Raw genomic sequence first — 19,698 nt, 5'->3', positions numbered from 1 at the left:
TGGCAAACACAGGGTGATCCCTTTGACATTTCAAAACACCAACTGCATGCAAATTTTAAAAAGTAGAAGAGAGAAAGGTGACCTACTTCTGCTTGAGGAAGGATGGAAGACCAGATTTACAAATTTGAGAAGCTGAAAAACTGTCCTAAAATGGGAGCCTACAGCATAACCTACTTCCACTTCAGTTAGGAACATTTGGCATTCCGAGTCCACCCTCAAAGAATGAATTGCTCTCACTTGCCACAAGGCCTTTGCCAGAGTCAGCACAACTGCTTGTGCTGCATTTTAACTCGTAGGTCAGCTGTGAGACAGGCTGCACTTTATTACCAACCCCAAAAGAAAGAGGAACCCTCCAGGGAGGTGTTTTCAATAATAAATCAAATGAGCGCAGAACTCATTTTATCGGTTTTACACAGGGTCAAAAATTTTGCAAGGACTTTACCTTCACATCTTCATCTAGTTTCATGATCTTCTTAATGCGTGCCAATGGAAGTTCCTGAACTCTGAAGTCTTTCTGCAGAGGTCAACAGAAAAGAAGAGGGACTTACTATCACCTGGCTACACAACATTCAATACTCAAATGTATCCATAAAAAACCTGGATTTTTAGTGGCACAAGGTAGCTTAGAAATCTGTTTTACCAGTGACTGCCCATATTTCCCCAAGCAATGGCAAATGTAGTAACTTCACCTTTGTTGCTCCTCCTACTCTCTTTTATTAGTGCTCTGTTGCTACAGTTATGCAAGAACCCCACAGGTCTGAAAGAGACAGTTTGATTTCATGTAATACAATCAAGCTCTCCATACATGAGATGAAAAGAAAATATGGTTAAATATATTCTAATGGCTCCTGTCCATGTTCAACCCACAGCGTTCATTAAACTGAAGTTCACTAGAATGCATGCTGGCCACCATCCATCTAAACAAACTTGGGATGACAATTCCTTGGCCTTCTTTTCCCAAATTAGGTAAACGACACAACCTTCAAGCCCTTGAACTAACTCAGGAGCTGTGACGTGCCAGGGATAGACTTGTCCAATTGTAAAAAAAAAAAGTGTATCCAACGTTAGAATATGTAACATAAAACTACCTATGCAAACAAGAAGACAGGCTTAGCAGCAGTAAATTCAACTCCAGATGCCCTAAAAATTAATCCTACTTGAACAAATAATGCTTTGCACATTCAGCCCCCAAAGTCAGAAGGGATAGCCATTTCTAAAGTTCAAGGAGAAAGATGCAATATAGCTCCAGGGTCACTACAAAAGAGACTTTGATCTATCCTCCACCTCTTCTTACAACAAGAGGGTTGGGGGGAGTGGGCAGCGGATTTGCTGTCTCACTTTGCCACCCAAGTTCCCCTGCATTCAGGTAGTGTCTGATGTGCCTATTATGCTACGTTGGCTATATGTCGTTAGCTCATTCCCTCTGACTGTGTAAACTTCGAACAGGCAAACCTCTCCTAGAATGGCTGTGACCAGGGTGCAACCAAAGTCTAGCATAGTTTAGCACCCTGTTTAAGCTATTCTAGGAAAAATTTAAGCCATCACTAGTGCAGGGGCCACTTGAGATCTGCCATTCTACTCGTCTGCATGCAAAAAGGCTCAAGAGTTGGGGGAGTGTGCATTCCATCTGCATTGTACAGGGGAAGTGTACAGCTTTCATGCTCATTTAGGCGATTCTGTGCATTCCAAGAGAAGAGACAGCCTCTATCAACTTCCACCGCTAGTCATTCTCACCCTACTGCCCATAGCTATGGGATCATGTAGAACAGAGCAGGGGGATGCATCACTAGACCAAAGGAAAAGTTTGGTGCATGTCATCACTGTGACTGCTGTTATGAAGATAGGTTTCTAAGCATGCCTTATAACAGGCAAGGGGACTCATACTGGGGAGGGGGGGCAATTTCAGTGATATGCAGGGTCCAGGGTATGAGATGGGCTATAAAAGACCAACATCAGAACCTTGAAAGGGGCCTGGAAGCTAAAAGGATGCAGGCCAGGTGTCATGGGTTAAAGATGTTCATGCATCCTCAGCTTTGAAAGCAGAGCATTTCACACCTATTGAAACTTCCAAATCATTTGGGAAGAACTGCCATTAAGCCAGCAGTCAGTGAAAAGAACTGTGTGGCAAGACCTCCTGAACGAGTCACTGCTATCTGCTCTGCTTCCGGATCGATCTGGTGTGCATGGACATCATGGCTCCATGATCTTGGCTCCATCGCCAAGGCCAAAACAGCCCAAACTGCCACTAATTTCAGTGAGAGAGGAGGGCAGCTTCATCAAGCTCTTCCTTAGAGCTTGATTCCAACTGCCATCAAGCCAACTGTCTACAGGAAAAGCTGTATGGCAGGAGCAAACTCTGACCTGGGAAAAATGCCATTATCATAATTTGATTGACTGATTTATAATTTATGAGTTGCCAATCACCTCCAGATAATGGAATGAAATCCGGTGGCCACAAAGCTGCCAAGAGGCTTAGGACAATGGCTTCCAAAGTGTATTTTGGGAGACACTGTGGTTCCTTGGAAGTTTATCATAGGTTCTTTAGACAGAAGATCAGTAATGGCAAACAACCTTCCCTGAAAGACAGTTGTCCAGCACTTCTCAACTTCTCCTACAATGGAGGGTTGAGTGTTCTCCATGGTGAGCACTTAGCTGTTCACACAAGGTGACAGCAAAGCCCAATAAACCTGGCCAGCATGCCACATGAATTAAGCACTCTAAAGGATGCCTCAGAATCCTCTGCAACATGCAGGGGTTCCTTGACAAACAAGTCAATGTGGAAATGGCCCTCAGAAACTAGAAATATCTGAAAACTATTGTTGAGAGAAAAAGAGAGAAAGGAAAGTGTTTACTTCTGCTGGCCTCTCGATAAAAAACAGGCACTACAACTACCACCAATAAATTCTCTGTCCCAGATCAGGCACCCAACTGAAATGGGTCTTGTTCAGCTCCCATGTATTCCATTGGGTTACATGCAGCCCAATAGCAGATACTGAGGTCACCTCAAACAGCAGGAAACCTGAATGTTTCGTACCCCCAATGATTACAGGGCATGGGTAAAGCAGAAGACTTCTATTTGCATAAGCAGATACACATATGGAACATTCAGTGGATTGTCTATACAAGGCATAATTTCAGCATTGATTACAAGTAGGAAGCTGCAGAAGTCTTTTTTTGTGTTATTATCTTTCTTCCACAGTCCCTATTAAAATTTCCATTCAGGCAGAAGGGTTATGGCTTGACATTCAACGTTTTGTTCACTCGCAATTGCAATAAATGGATTCACATGACTAGGGTGTTCAAAATTAAAAACTGCCCCTTTCTTGGAAAGGTGCAGAATTAAGACTATTTACCATATCAAGCTGAAATTTCAAACCTGCAGCTCCTGCATGGCAGAGCTCTGCATACCAAAGGATCAGAGTAATTAATTCTGTTGTTTTGGTTTTTAAGCATCCAGATCTCTCCACTGGTCCCTGAAAAAAGTGTCACACTGAAAAGGGAACCATATCTTTAGCCGGTAGGTTCTGAGCTGGGCTCTTGGATTTTACAGGGTGCATTTCCTAACCTAGAAGCCTTTTGTTTTTGGAAAATTTTCAATTAAAATACCAGACACTGAAATTTATGACCAACTCTTATAACATGGTGGAGATGCAGGTCTCTAAGAGGGTCTTGTTTGTGTCTCTATTTCTTCTTTTTAGCCCCACACAATCATTTTAAACGAAGTTTGACAAAGACAACAGTATTTCAAGAAGGAAGTTTAACATATACTGTTTAGCTTTTCTTCCTTGCAATCTGGACTGCAGTTAGATGCCATCCTGGATTATTTTTAAGAGTTCAATAATGAAGCAGTGGGAAGAAAGCCACAGAAATATAGCAAAAGGTCGAGTTTCTACACAAATTTGTAAGAGACACAGAACCTCAGTCCAATGGGCCAAATGAAATCCTTCTTGAATGTAAAAGCCCCGCTGGATCACACCACAGCTCCATCTGATCCAGAATCCAGTTTTTAACAGGCCAGAAAGATGTTTTCAGAAAGTCCACAAGCTGAACATGAAGCTTTCCCACTCTGCTGCCTCTGACCCTGCCTCTGACCCTGGAGATTCCATTTAACGATCACGGCTAATAACCACTGAAAACTACTCATGCTCTATGAATTTTCCTAATCCCCTTTTAAAGCCATCAGACTTTACGTTGGCCCACGACAACTTCTCCATGATCCCTATGGAACTTGCCTTAGCCCCTGCCTCCACTTTGTATGTGTGTGGTTGGTTCCAATAAAGGTGGGACTAGCCAGCTGGCCTCTGAAAAGCGCTCCAAGATTCCTCTAACCCTACTATCCTCTGGAGACCTGCTCTATGTGCCTTCATTTAGAGAGTTGTGATCTGCGCATGCACAGGCATGCTGGGCCTTCTCAGTGGGGCCACCAGTATTGTGAACCAACCTTTCAATAGAGGCTTGCCAGGCTTTGTCACTGCTTGAACTCCGTCAGAGGGCAAGGATCTTATTATTTCTCAATGATTTTCAAGTATGATTTTAATAGGTCCCATTATCCTGGTTTTTACACTTGCCTGGCTATATTTAGTCTTTACTGCTGTTAAAATGTATAACTTTCAGCAGCACTTTATATGTACGTCAGTTGTTTTAGATTTCAAATTTAAGTCACCTTGAGCATTTTTAATAGAAAACCATCCAATAAATTAAGCTCAGAAATAAGACGTGAGAAGACTACAGATCACATGTGTTAGCCAAGGGCATGAGTATCTACTCTTAGCCTGGGTTGTGAAGAGATTACAACCATCTCAGCTACACAACATTTTTCCAAACTCATGACTCTACAATCCATTTCTGGCCTGAAGATAGGTATTTTTTACGGTTCTATTAGCAGGCATGGGGCAAAGTCCTGCTACTGGACATCTCCGTAATACTGTATTTTTGTACATTTATTTCAATGGGGAACTGAGCTAAGAATGGTGGAACTGAGCAAGCCACATGCCTGGCATGGCAAATACTGAGTACTTGCCCCTGCACAGACTTCAGTACACCTCTGGCTATGTTCAGGAGCCCTTCTTAGGATCCTCTCTGGAATCCTAAGAAGGGCTCCTGAACTTAGCCAGAGAGTACAGCAAGCCATTTTCTCTTGATGGAAAAGCAGGTAGTGGGTAGATTTCCCACCCGCTAGTTGTACTACTGAGTGACTAACTGTATATCAGGAGACTTTTGGGAGATGGGAAGTCTATGGTCACCAGAAATTTGTACGTCCTAATCTTTTATTCCTTGGAAAGGCAGCATGGAAGTCACCAGGTACCTATAGATACAACTAGTAAGAGGCCTACAACCCACTCCTAAATAGCTGCTCAAAAACTATCTGAGAGTTCTGGAATGCTATGAAAAGAATCTCTTACCACTGTTAGGTTTCGAATCTCTTCCATGACCCGAGGCCAGAAAGACTGAAGGCACTGCTGGGCATCACTGTTACCTCCTGCAAAGCCCCCATCCGTGGACATTATGGTAACTGGAAATAAATCAACAGACATGTTAGAGGGGGAAAGGAGATCAGGTTTGAGGAGATGCAGAGTTCGCTTTTTAAAAAGTCCTCTAAGACAGCGGTCCCCAACCTTTTTGGGACCAGGGACTGGTCTGCGTAAGACAATTTTTCCACGGACCGGGGGGAGGGGGGATGGGATCAGGCCGCAGTAGGGGTATGGGAACCCCCCTTACCTTGGGTCCGCAGGGGGGGAGGCGATCCGTCCCTCCACCCCCCCTCGGAATCCTCATCGGCCCTGGATTCGCTGCGGAGCTGCCAGCCGGCTCCAGCCAGGGGAGGACTTCCGGCCGCTGGGACGCAAATGGCGTCCGCTTAGCGGACACCATTTACATCCCTGTTCTTTGCACTAATAGGCTATTACTGCAAAGAACAGGGCTGGAGCTGGCTGGCAGCTCCGCGGACTTGCCGCGGAGCGGAGCCGGCCAGGGCCGATGAGGATTCCGGGGCGGGGGGGAGGGATGGATCGCCTCCCTCCCCCATGGACCCAAGGTAAGGGGGGTTCCCATAACCCTACTGCAGCCCGATCCCTAACAGGCCACGGACCGGGACCGGGACCGGTCCGCGGCCCGGGTTGGGAACCCCTGCTCTAAGATGGTCTGTAATAAAATACAGACACACACACACACGAACATACAGCCTTTAGTGTCATCCAAGAACCTGGAGAGACACCCCACGATTTCCCTTCATTATCATAAATTGTATTTTTTCAGAGTCTAGGAAAGACAGAAAGTTGGACTTCTCCAGGGATTCTGTAAGATTCCATTCCTATAAACACTATTTGTCTGAAGTAGCTAAAAGTTTTGCATTTGTAACAAGCAGAGTATTTAGGGAGTGTCTTCTCCCACGTGAAGCTTTTTATCTCCTCAGAAAATTTGTGCAAGCACCCCTCCACATCCCCTCCTTCCATGATGCAAGATCTGTGAGAGCCTTCTTTGCCATGGCATCACCTACATTGTATAACAGTCTCCCCAAGGAAGCCTGCCAGGCAACCTCACTACTTACCTTCCACTGTTATGATTCAGATATTTTTGTTCCCTACGGCTGCAATCTAGGTACTCATACACAGATATTACATTCCATTGAATGTAGTGGGACTTCTTTCGGAGCAAATATGAATAAAATTTTGGTGAGGCTCTAAGTTAGCCTTTCCTGGCTTGCCAATACGTGTGGTTGTACATAGCTATATATTTTCAAAGTTACTGTGTAACGTTTTTGATTGTAAAGTTTATTGCTTTAATTGGGCAACTTTATTAAGAACTAGCTTGTGAATGATGTGCATAAACCTCAGGTCCCCTTAGCAGTGACAGTGTTTTACTTTTAGAAGTATACTGCCATATATTCTGGCAGCACAACCCTGTGGTGACACCAGGAGCTAAAGCCACACATATATTTGTGTGTCTGCATCTATATCTATATTATCATTTGATATACAGATACTTTGTTGGTCTCAACGATATTAAGAGATGATATTTTTAACTGGGGTAATATTTGTGTTAAAGCATGAATTCCCAAACTGTGTGCCATGAGAAATAAAATAATAAAATAAATTAAAGGCTCTGGTTGGCCAAGTACCCACCCACAAAAAAGGCAACCCACTGCATCTCCCCATGATTCACCACTCTGCCCTCACCTCTCTCATTTCAGCCACATCACCTCTTTGCAGAGAGTGTGATTAGAAGCAACTGATTGAATGCAGATGCACAGCAGAATAATCAGACCTCAGAGGCTGCACCCTTGGAGGCTGCCCATTATTTCTCTACATGAGTCACTGGTCTGGGGTCGCCTTTTTCCACTCAGGAAGCACACTAAACAGAAACACTAAAACACAAGAGGGGAGCTCCTCTGAGGGCAGGTAAGGGCAGGTTGCTTACCTGTAACTGTAGTTCTTTGAGTGGTCATCTGTGCATTCACACATATGGGCTCTGCGCTTGTGCAGAGCCTCTATTCAAGAAACTTCCATAGCTGAGGAATGCTGTTTTTGCAGCAACCCTCCCCCTGTCCCACTGCGCATGTCCAAGTGGGTTCCCGCTGATCTCCTCAGTTCCTTGAGACCGTGTACACAGTCTCGAATCCAAGGAAGAAATCCTTGGTATCAATACCAAAAAGATACTGACACCAAAGAAGGGACAGTGGGTGGGTTGTGTGAATGCACAGATGACCACTCAAAGAACTACAGTTACAGGTAAGCAACCTGCCTTTCTTCTTTGTAGTCTCTGTGCATCATACATATAGGCGATTAACAAGCCAACTTACTGGTTGTGGGTGTGTGTGTCATCATAACACTGTCGACAAAACTGCTCTTCCAACCTTGCAATCCAACCTTGCGTGCACATCCAACTTGTGGTGTTTCACAAAACAGATGGGGTAAAGGCACCCTCTACCAAATGCTGTAGACGCCAACATCGCTCTCTTCGAGCGTGCATGAATCTGAGACAAAGTGTCTTGACCCATAAGCTGGTATGCTAATTTTATAGTCTGAATTATCCAAGCAGCCAGTTTTTGAGATGATATAGATAAGCCCTTATTGGGGCTGCCATAACAGACAAATAATCTCCAAAATTTTCAAAAAGATTCAGTTCGGGCTTTGTAAAAAGCCAGTGGCCTGTGAACATGCAGGCTTCTTTCCAACTCTGAAGGTGACGAGAAGTAGGCTGGGATAACTACCGGCTGGTTTACATGAATCTCCGACACTACCTTTGGCAGGAACGAACTGTCTGGTTGAAGAACAACCTTGTCCTTATGAAACACAGTAAAAGGACTGTCAATATGGACAGCACACAATTCGCATGCCCTCCAAGCTGAACTGATGGCTACCAAGAAAGCTACTTTCCAAGAACGTACACTAATTTCAATAGTAGCCATTGGTTCAAATGGCTTCGGCTTCAAAGCCTGTAGCACCAAGGAAGGTCCCAATCTGGGACCATCTTTCTTAAGGGGAGAACCAAATTCTGTATTCCATGCAAAAGCTGTTTGGTGAGTGGATGCGTAAACACAGAAGTTCCCTGTACCTGCCCTCTCAGTACTGACACTGCTGCCGCATATACTCTAATTGACAAATACTTAAGTCCCTTCTTAAACAAGTGATGAAGGAATGACAAAAGTTTGTAATGGAACAAGAAGAGGGGGGGGAACCCTTAGACTCTGCAAACTTTTGGAAAGTTGCCCATTTATTATTGTAAGAGCGGCGAGTCGCCTCGCAGCGTCCAATATTTGCTGAACCGGAGAAGGGACTGACCGGATTGAAGTAATCCTCCACACCGTCAGCTTCCATGTTTGTATGTCTGGATGCCAGATTCTCCCCCGATCCAGACTTCTTATGAGTGGGAGACAAATGAAATTGCCTTTGGCCATGTCTGACAGGATTGTGAACCAAGGCTGTCTTGGCCACCACATAGTAATCAACATGCAGTTGGTCCTCTCCTCCCTGATCTTCACTATCCCTCTAGATAGCAGAGGAAATGGAGGAAAGAGATAGAAGAACGCTCCGCTCCAGTGAAGGAGAAATGTGTCTCCTACTGATGAATGGCCTACTCCCACTCTCAAACAAAACGTCCTCTACACCACATTCAACAGTGTTGCGAATAACTCCTCTGACAGACAGCCCCACCTTTGAAATATCTGCATAGGATGACTGGAGAGAGTTCCCATTCGTGGGATGTCCAGAATGTGTGACTGAGGGAGTCCACCAGGAAGTTTTCTGTCCCCACAGTGTAAATCGCCATGATGCGTATCCCCTTGGAGACCACCTAATAAATTTTTAGGGTAACGTCCACTAGCTTGGATGAATGAGCGTCCCCCTGTTTGTTCAGATGCCAAAGAATGGAAGTGTTGTCCATCAGGATTTGAACGTGTCTGCCCTTCAGGTAAATTGCAAAAGCCTGAAGAGCCTTCCATACTGCAAGGAGCTCCAAAAAATGTATGTGATCTTGATGCTCCACTGGCGCTCCATTGACCTTGGATTTGCAAAGGCCTGCAACGAGCTCCATGCCCAGTTAGTTAGGCATCAGTGGTGAGAATTCAAGATGGAGGGAGTTGCAGAAAAGGAATGCCTCGATTGAGGTTGCTGGAATCCATCCACCAGTGAAGGGACTGGGGATGTAGTCTGGAATTCTGAGTCTGGTTCAACGAGCGTCGGTCTCGTTGTGGAAAACCCGGATAAACCAGTTCTGTATGGGGCTGCATTCTCAATCAAGCCCACTCCACTACCAGCACCATTGCTGCCATATGTCCTAATAGATGCTGGATGTCATACGTGGAAACAAGTCTCTTTCAGTATAGAGTGCTTGCCAATTGCACTAGTTGAACTACACGATCCCGAGGAAGGTAAGCACGGCTTGTAGTGGCATCCAAAACCGCCCCCATGTGTTATGATTCCCTTAGCCCCCACTTCACTTCAGTGCCCAAACATACACAGACAAAAGGCTTCAGTCCACAGCTTTTAATCCATTACTTCACTGGGTCATATAGATACAAATTTTCAGAGAAACTCTCCGTCTACAAGGAATGCCTTCAGGGAATCCTAATGGAATTTACGACAGTTGCCTGCCATTTGAAGAGGGAGGCGGTCTCGCTAGCCTAACTTAAGGGAGGGAGGTCCCTCTCTTCTCGTGAGGCCTCTAAGTGCAGCTTCTCACACAAGGCCAATCGAGTAGACCGTCTAAGTTCCACCCCTGCCTTCTCTCTCTTTGCTCTGCGTCTGTGCCTGGCATCTATTAGGTCAACCTCCTGTTCGCTGCCTCTCATGGGGGGGGGGGATGAGGAGGGACACTCAAGCTCAGCCATCTGTACATTTATAACCTGAGAAGCAGGCCTACTCATATCTGGACTAGCCTGGGAAAACACCTCCCCCATGTCTGATGGTTCTCCTTCAGCATCTGAATTGCTATCCCACTCCCTGCACTCAGAAACACCCCTGACACTATGTATTTGATAGTTTGAGTAAGGGATAAGCTGGATTTCTCTTCGTTGAGACAAAGTCCTAGAGCATTGAGAAGACTCCGAAAAAAATTGACAGAACGAATCATGGCCTCCTTGGAAACGTCAACCAGGGGCCAGTCGTCTAAATACAAGTAAACTTCTATGCCTTTGAGCCAGAGATACGTGCAGACTACTGCCATGCATTTTGTAAACACCCTTGGTGCCATGGCAAGGCTGAAAGGCAGCATGCAGAACTGAAACATATCTGGTCCTACAGATAAGCAAAGGTACCTCCGGAATGACTCTTCGACTGCTATGTGGAAGTAAGCATCTTTGAGGTCCAACACTGTGAACCAGATGCCTTTCCGAAGGAGGAGGAGGACTGTTGAAAGCATAGTCATCCTGAATCTCTTGGGTGTAATAAACTCGTTTACCTTCCACAGGTCCAAAATAGGACAAAGACCTCCATCCTGTTTTGGAACTGTGAAGCAGCGGGAGAAAAAACTCTTGTTCTGCTCCTCGGATGAAATACGCTGGATGGCTCCTTTCCGAAGGAGGGACTCCATCTCTAGATGTAATGCTACTGATGGTGGGGTCGCTTGAATGGTTCCCACCGGAGGGAGAAAATCGAATTCAATCTTGTAACCATGTCGAACAATAGCCAACACCTACTGATCTGAGATTATTGGACACCAACTTGGGAAGAAGAACGAAAGACAATCATGAAACTGTAGGCCCCAGAGGGGATGACCAATGTGAGCCGGTACTGAGTCAAAGACGCCATTTGGAGGAGTTGTCTGGCTTATTACAGGAGGTATGAAATCTAATAGCAGAATACTGCTTCCTTTGCTGGTGCTGTTGAGGCTGATACCGAGAGGTATGGTCTGCAGCTTGCTTTTGATAGTATGAAAGCTGTTGTCTAAATCAACAGCGAGGTCTGTATGACTGTTGCTGTTGAGATTGTCCAATTCCCATCTTCTTAGCTGTTGCTCTGGCCTTCTGCACTGAGTCTATCTGGTCACTCGTCTTTGAATTAAATAGGCCTTCTCCATCATAAGGTAAATCCTAAATTCTAGAATAGGCCTCAGGTGTGAGTCCTGCAGACTGGAGCCACACATATTGCCTCAGTGCCATTGAGCCCACCATTGACCTTGCGCTGCTATCCGCTTGATGATGCGTGGTGTTGATTTGTTGGTGTGACCGTCTAACTGCCGCCGCTTGGAATACTCTGGCTAATTCCCTCTGATCTTTTGGCAGGTAAGTACATAGGGAATCCATTTTCTCCCACAAAAATAATTGATAACGAGACATCATGGCTTGGTAGTTAGCAACACGGAGTCCCAACGCTGCTGATGAATAAAATCTCCATCTCACAAGGTCTACATCCTTCTTTATCAACTGGGGACACGTGAGAGCGCTGCTATCGTCCCTGAGCTGATTATTATTGAGTTGGGAAGTAGGTGTGAAAAAAGGAATGCGGCATCCCTCTCCTGTACCTTGTACATTGATTCTAATATTTTAGACACAGGGGCCATCGAAGACAGGCAGACCACGTTTGTTTCACTGTTTGAAGAAGGGTCGGTAGGAACAGGATCACCACTGGTACTGAAGACTCGAATACACCACATCAAAGACTCGATCCTGGACCTTTTCTGTCAGCTGCTGCACCTCTATTCCCAATGACTGTGCCATTCGCAGAACGTGTTCTGAAAAAGGGCTCATATCCTCCAAAGGAGAAGCTCTATCTTGAGTGCCCATTACATCATCAGAAGAAGAGATAGATAGTGGAACAGAGGAATAAGATGAAGAATCTGACTGATAATCTTCTGCTGAGTCTAACTCCTTTTGAGTAGTAGACTTCAAATGTTCACTCTGTTCCTGCACCGGTGGGCTTGGTAAAGGACAACTTGGAAGGCTCCTATCCATGTTATCTCTAGCTAGCTGTAAAGAGGTCGAGCATGGAGGCACTGGTGGTGGCGGCTGAGAAACTTCAGTCTCTGGAGGGCATGAAACAGAAGCTGATGGATGGGTTCTGTATTGAGGAGAAGCTGCTCCTAAATATTTTGCATGAACATAGAACAGGTCATAGTCTCTTCTGAATGACCAATCATCACACTTATAAGATCTTGGGGGAGGCATAGACCAGCCCGGGTATTGATTCCACTCCCAGTGAGGACAGCATGTAATCCTCATCATAACAATGAAGGGGTGACCAGTACCGAGTGACTGGATCCCCATGAGCTGTCAAAGCATGTGGTCTCCCTTATCGAGAGGCTTGCCATCCTTGGTCATGGTATCATGTCTCTGGAGAATGGGAGCGTTGGTCCCAAGGACTGAGATTGGGCTGATGTCGAATGGGGGGGGAAATCTCTAAGCTCCCCTTCTGAGACCGTAGATGGAGGATCCAACGGTACGGTGGCAGTCGGTACTGAAGGCAAGGTCGGGATCAGTGAGTTCAAAAGAGGTGGAGGAGGAGGGACCTCCGACTCCGATGATCTTGGTGGAGTCTTTTTAACCTCCCCTTTCTTCCTTTTTCTAGGCAGAGCCTCCGTCACTGGTTTAGTGTGTTTTGCCTTTTTGAATATTTTCTTGGCCACCAAAACTGCAAGTGAAGGGCCAGGAGTAGGTGGATCTGCTCTCTCCACCTCAGACAAGGATCGAGGGGGAGAGGCTAGGTCAGAGATTGCCATCTTCTTAGCTCCTGTGGTGCCTGAATGAGATCCGGACTTCTGGGTTTCCACCGCTTGAAGAGCCTTTTGCCACAAAATCGCCTTAAGTCTATTGGAATTATTTTTACGGGCTTGCTTGGAGAAAGATTGACAATGGTGGCAGATGTCCAGGACATGAGCCTCCCCAAGACAAAGAAGGCGTAAAAAATGGCCACCAGAGGGTGGCAATTTGCTGCCACAATGGACGCACTTTCTGAAAGGGACCTTCAATGCCATACTCCAATAGGACAAGAAAAAAAGAAATACTCACAAACCTAACCTCCTTTTTTTATATTAGAAAGGAAAAAACAGAGAGAAAAAGTCAGAAAAGATGAACAGACAAAGCAAAAGAGAAAAAAATTCAGCAGTCTAGTCCTAGAAAAAAATGGATGATGTTCCCAGAGAGGCAACTGTAGAGGTGGACAAAAAGGAACTGAGGAGATCGGCAAGAACCCACTCAGACATGCGCAGTGGGACGGTGGGGGAGGGTTCCTGCCAAAAACAGCATTCCTCAGCTAAGGAAGTTTCCTGAATAGAGGCTCCGTGTAGGCGCAGAGTCCATATGTGTGATGCACAGAGACCACGAAAAAGAATTCCTACTTACATACGCCAAACAGTGAATCTTGACAGATCCAACTTTAATTCAGACAACTTTAAGTGTGCCTCAGCTACTGGGGAAATGAAAGCTACAGAAGAACCATACTACATAGCACTCATGTCCCTTCAGGATCCAGCATAGCAGTATGCAGAATGGGCAGGCACCCAAAGGGATTAGGGAGGCACCCAAAGGGATTAGGGAGTCCTTGCTGTGGGAGAACCTTCTGCAAAACCCTTCTACTAACTGCAGCATCTGCAGAAGCAAACACATCACCCTTATAATGCCATGCAAATGTGTGGACAGATGCCCAGATTGCTACTCTACAAATCTAGAACAGAGCTGCTCAAGAGCTGTAGATGATTTAGCCACCACTCTAAGAGAAAGACCCACGTGAGCTCTTGTGGTGCTGGCGGTTTTATCCAATGCTCTGTAGGCCAATTCAATCCATTCTAAGTCACGTAGAGATGTCTTCTTAGATGCATATTCTCCCAGCATCTAATCATGAACGGACACAATCAAGGCCCCCTAGAATCAGCCATCCTGGGTAGGAAGAACCTGAAAGTTCTCCACTTACCTAATATGCCAGCTTTTCTCATGAGGTTGGTCTGGATTTGGAAAAGAGGTGGGAAGAATGACTTCCCAAGACCTAGGGAAGACTGATTTCACGCTGGGTACAAAAAGAGGATCTGGCTGGAAGATCACCTAGTCCCCATGAACGATGTCTAGGTCTGGATGAGAGGAAAGGGCCTCCAATTAGTGATGTGATGTCTGTGAGGAAGACTGCCTTAAGGATGAGCCCTTTTAACAGCACCATAGTCACAGGCTCAAAAAAGGTGGACCCAACAGTGCAGTGAGAATACAATTCAAATTCCAGCTAGGAAATAAATGTACTATGGACAGGTTGAGATGTGCCACCTTTTCAAGGTGTGGATGCAGAGAGATGATATCCCTTTTCCAATATCCTGGGCTGCTACCTGGAACTTCAGAAGATTGGCTCAGAGTCCCCTGGAAAGTCTTTGGAACATCTGTCCTGTAGGAATTCAGAGCTCCGTGGGAAGTAGGCTCATGTGGCAAATACTCCCTACCCAACCGATGAAGGATGTGCTGGAAGGGGAGCAGGAAACAATAACAGAAATTAAAAAAAAGAAAACTGAAATCAGCGCTCTTCAGGGATAAAGCTGTTTCATGGCTCCTAGGCAGAGCCAATGTGGGAAACTGGGGAGCCCTCCCAAGGAAGGGCCAATCAGCTGGCCCTGCCTCAAGCTTACATGGAGATAATGTCCCAAAGGTCAATAAATGCCCTTCTTGCCTTATGGGAGAACTTGTTCCTTAGCAGGGAGGAGAAACTCAACAGGAAAGTGACTATTTGCCTTTACCAGAGGCAAATAGCCAAGGCTGACCAGCAAACTTTTAAGTCTGCTGAGCAATCTCTTGGAAAATAACTCCAAAACTGTTTTTTGAAATGATTATGTTAAATATATCTTTCTAAGTTTGCACAAAGGGGTGAGAGAAACTCCAGATTGCTTTATTTAAAAGTTTGAATACACACAATCTTTCCAAGTAGTGATGTAATGGGAAATGGCTTGAGGCCAAGAACAATTCTGACATAAGTGGGTACGATTCCCATTGACTTATGATCCATTGTGTATGGCAGGTTTTATTTTGGCCTTTTCTCAGGCAGAGAGAGGGAGAAGCAAGAACTTTCTACTCTTCCTCCCCATATACCTCATACACATACGAATAACATGACTGTATTGTTTATAACATAGTTGTCCAGGAGCAATTATTATGAGGACTTTGGCTCACGCTGCGTAAAATAGCGACTTCTTGTAAAAAAAAAAATCACAGTGCTAGATAATTCTATGGTGGAAAATTATTAGTAGTTAGGTTTGCTGATTCAAATCTATGAAGAACAACTGTACTGGTATAGAAAAGAAAAATAATAATAAAAGTCAGCTAGGACGGGTTAGGTTTTCAAAGAGCGGATGTTAAAGAGTTTGCATGTTTTGATGAATACCCCGTAACGGCACAGCATCTATAATACCGTCTGAAATAAAAGTTCTTTTGCAGTCTCTCCAGAGGTCTGGGTAAGAACAAACTTATTTAAATGTAATCAATCCATTCCAATATGTAATAAGTTGACTCCTGTAATAAGTTAAGCAGCCACAGGTACATGGATGCCATTTCCATCATCTATTCCAAACAGAGAATTCATGTGGAGTTGAAAGGGCCAAGGTGGCATGGAGTCCAATCCTCTGCCACAAAAGCAAGTCTAACCACTCGCCAGCTGTGTGCATATTGACCTGGTTCTCACAATCAAAATAAGCCATGGTGTCATGTCGTCTGAACCTGGGTAGCATGGCTTGTCAGAGGGGGAAACAACCCTCCAATAACCCACGTACTGTTGTAGGGCTATTGAAGGGCTGTTTCCCCCTCCAATAAGCCATGCCCCTGCAACACGACCAGCTGCACCTGGGCAGTGATTATGGGAATCATGCCTGACACACACCACAATTTAAATAAGCCACCATGACTTATCTTGATTGTGTGAATGTCTGCTAATGCAATCTACATCACAGGAGGCCACAAGAAGAGAGCACGTTCATGATGGAAAAAGCACCTGAAGAGCATATAGCTCCAAATGACAAGTCTACATTACCCAACGCCTCACCTCTAACTGCAGAAGCTAAATTAGGCCACAGAGGGATAGAACGACCTTTGTTCATGCTCACACATGGGTTGAAATTGTGGCCTGACCCCAATGGGTCACTTTGTGTGTTATGCTCCTTTCTGGAGGAGCCAATAGACACTTCCACACAGTAATGCTGCACACAGAAGGATAACTTCCTTCTATTTTATATATTTTAATTGGATTGTGTTAACAGATAAAAGGATAACATCAGCATGGAGCTTATTGTTCAGCCTGCTGGCTCATGTGAAATGCCCCGACACCAGTGCAAAACCCTGTCAAGGACATGGCATTGGATATTTGGAGCACTCCAACATCAGAGTACTCCTTCAAAGAGCATAGGATTGCACCCTAAGTGTGCTTTAATCCCCCCCCCAATATTTTAAGTCAAATATGTGTAGTGTACTGCAACAATAATATGGGGTACCTTTTTTAGCTTTGCAAACTGAAAGTTTTCTGATGCAAATTATGCTAATTTGCAGAAGAAAAATTTCCAATTCAAAATTTTCTGAAAAACCATCACCGCTATTTCTTTCAAAGGCAGCATATCCAACACTACCAATCTTTCCAAGGGTAATGATGCATTTTAGAGCACTCTCAGTTCTTGCAGGATGACAAGGCCCAGATGTCACGGCTAGTGTTCTCGGTGAACTGAGAGCATGCTAGAGTAAGCTCCCACCACCAGAATCCTCAGCAATGCACTAAGGTTCTGTGGCAGATGCCAGGGGTTGCTCGGCAGACAAGCCAACGCTGGAAGGGTTCTGAAGATAAAAATCTGCCAATTTAAGATAATCTTCCTTGACAGAGCACACATTAAATTCACCATGGGATTTAAATCTCTTAACTAGGGTCCATTTGCATTGTTAGCCTTCAGATGTTTGACAGCATCAGAGATTGAAATGTGTGCCTATTTGCTTTCCTACATGAAGATGACAATTATGGATTTAAGGACACACAAACTAATCCACCAGATCTGCTCTGTCCTGCCAGGAATCTCTTATGTAGCTGATCTTTCAATATTAGCTACTAGCACTAGACCAGGACTTTCTCCTTCCAAGCAGCAATGCAATTCACTCACAAAAGACAACATTAATGTACAATTCCTGCAGCGCCCTCCCATTTTCCTTCAGTCAAAAACTAGTTTACATTCTAATCTGCTTAACATGTGCATTGCACTAAAAGAGAGAGAGAGAATTATTAGGGTATACTTCACAGAATTTAAAAAGGACCAAACCACCGTGGGGGGGGGGGGGGTCAAAGGTAGTGTCTGACGTGAAAACATCTGAAAATAAATCTGGAGCATGAGAAAAGAGAAAGAAGTTTGATTTCTTGCTCCTGCAATGAGTCCAGAAAACCTGGAATAAAAACTTAAATAAAGCCTATTTATTCCAAGTAACGCCCTAGCGTTCTGGTTGGTCTTAAGGTATTACCCAATTGTGGATTTCAGATTTTTTTCCTCATAGGCCAGCACAAATACCATTGCTTTTTATGTGCCTCGATACCACATTTAGCTGTTTAGGGTGAAATCTACCACCAGAGCAAGATGATTTTCTACCACCTGAAGAGCGACTTTGCATTTCCAGGATTCCATTCCTTGCAATCACTAAAGACTACACAATGTGGCTTCAATTGTTTTTTAAATTAGTGCACCACCTAAAATTAATCTCCAGCTTTACTAATATAAAGACTGTCATTTTTCTCTTTACTTCTGCTCTCTGCCTACTTAGGAACCTGTGTGTTTTGCCCAAGGCAAGAACAGATCTCAGTCACAGCCTGCCTTTACGTTTTCGGAATTTGGGGTTAGCCATTGCTTCTTTGTCCCAGAATGCTCATTGTAATCCAGGGCCTGCAGCACCTACCACTGACTAATTCATTCAAGTCTACAATATCCATCTTGAGACCAAGTCTAAGCCACAGACCTCATGTCCACAACATCTGGCCTAATCTTTGTACTTTTTTGTCTCACCTGGGCTGCCACACCCCAGTTTATGTATCATGACGCACGGTTCTGGGAAACTTGAAAGCTTGCACATTCTTTTGTGGCATTTTGGTTGGCCCTAATAAAGGTGTTTCCCAACTGTGGAGAGAATGGCCTACAATCATCAAGTAAGCTCAAGCCTGAACTAAGATTTGAATCAGGGACTTTCTGGCTTACCATTTGAGAGTAAAAAGTACACGTGAGCACAGATAAAGACTGCAACCTGAGCATGCATACCTGAAAGAAAATTTAACTGAAATCAGTGGGGCAACTCCTAAACACATCAAGTTAGGATCAGGAAAAGGAAATGCACACAGGCACAAGTATTTTAATGAGTAAAATAATGTTCTGGAAAAAAAACACCCCAACACAGGCACATCAGAAGGAAGATCAATATCATAATGCTCCGTACTGCTTTCAAGAGAACCCACAGGAAAGCTGGACAGGAAATAATTTGATGGTTCACACAAATATATATCATCTTGTAACAGCTACATGCTTGCAGTAAGATTCCTGAAATGTTCTGGTACCAATGGCATTTCTGCAGAAGGAACCACATTATGCCAATTCAAGGTAGACTTTTAAAAAGGCTTCCATATTGTCTCCGTTACAGAGGATATCTTCAAACAGCAGTGGTCATTTAAAGATGTACAGGGGGGAAAGAAAGGGAATCTGCTTTAGTGAGTTGCCTGAAAAATGGAAAGTGTACTTGGAATCTAGAAGAAAAGTGATATTAAAATAGCATTGCTATCCCAAACATTGCATCACAGAATTAGGTAAAAGCTGTTAACACACAGCATTTCTGCTCACAAAACCAAGTCATCTACTTTCAGGGATTTTTCTAACTTTCTACCTTCAGAGATCCCTTTCCCCATGTCTGTTGAGGAACCTCTGCATTGCTGCCATAAAATCTCTGCAGAGGATTCTGGGGTTTGTTCTAGAAAACACACACAGCTCACATAGGACACTGGCAAAGCCTGTCAGGCATTACTGTCACCCTACACAAACTAAGGCCTTGTCCTAGAACACACTCAACAGGTCTGTGGGTGGCTGCACACTGCAGGGGGAGACTGATGTGGTGGACAACCTGTCCTTCAGGGAGCTTTCCCACCATTACTAATCTTCCCACTGAAGAACCCTGGGGCTCCCCTGGAAAATTTTGAAAAAACAAAATACCACTACCTGTTTGAAGATGGCTGGATAAGTTGTTGAAGCCTGAAAATCTCATTTTTATTAGTAGGAAGGAAAACTTCTCAGCGTAGA

At 44.6% G+C, this 19,698-nt stretch overlaps 1 protein-coding gene across 3 annotated transcripts in view; it reads right to left on the bottom strand.

The window, feature by feature from the left end:
• NFYC (nuclear transcription factor Y subunit gamma) overlaps positions 1-19,698 on the bottom strand; it is a 67,486-nt gene that overhangs the window by 21,787 nt on the left and 26,001 nt on the right. For all 3 annotated transcript variants that reach the window (XM_084816032.1, XM_084816034.1, XM_084816033.1), the window contains exons 2-3: positions 5,403-5,512; positions 443-514 (exon numbers count right to left, since the gene is read on the bottom strand). In XM_084816032.1, the coding sequence (XP_084672158.1) occupies positions 443-514; positions 5,403-5,504 (174 nt within the window). In that variant the 5' untranslated portion in view covers positions 5,505-5,512. The remainder of the gene's footprint in view (positions 1-442; positions 515-5,402; positions 5,513-19,698) is intronic.

Source organism: Heloderma suspectum, chromosome 10 (assembly GCF_057233095.1).
Source record: "Heloderma suspectum isolate Gila_16-S chromosome 10, 16-S_ref, whole genome shotgun sequence".
Taxonomy (NCBI): Eukaryota; Metazoa; Chordata; class Lepidosauria; order Squamata; family Helodermatidae; genus Heloderma; species Heloderma suspectum.
Note: the sequence above shows the minus strand (reverse complement) of the source record. Positions and strands in the feature narration are given on the sequence as shown.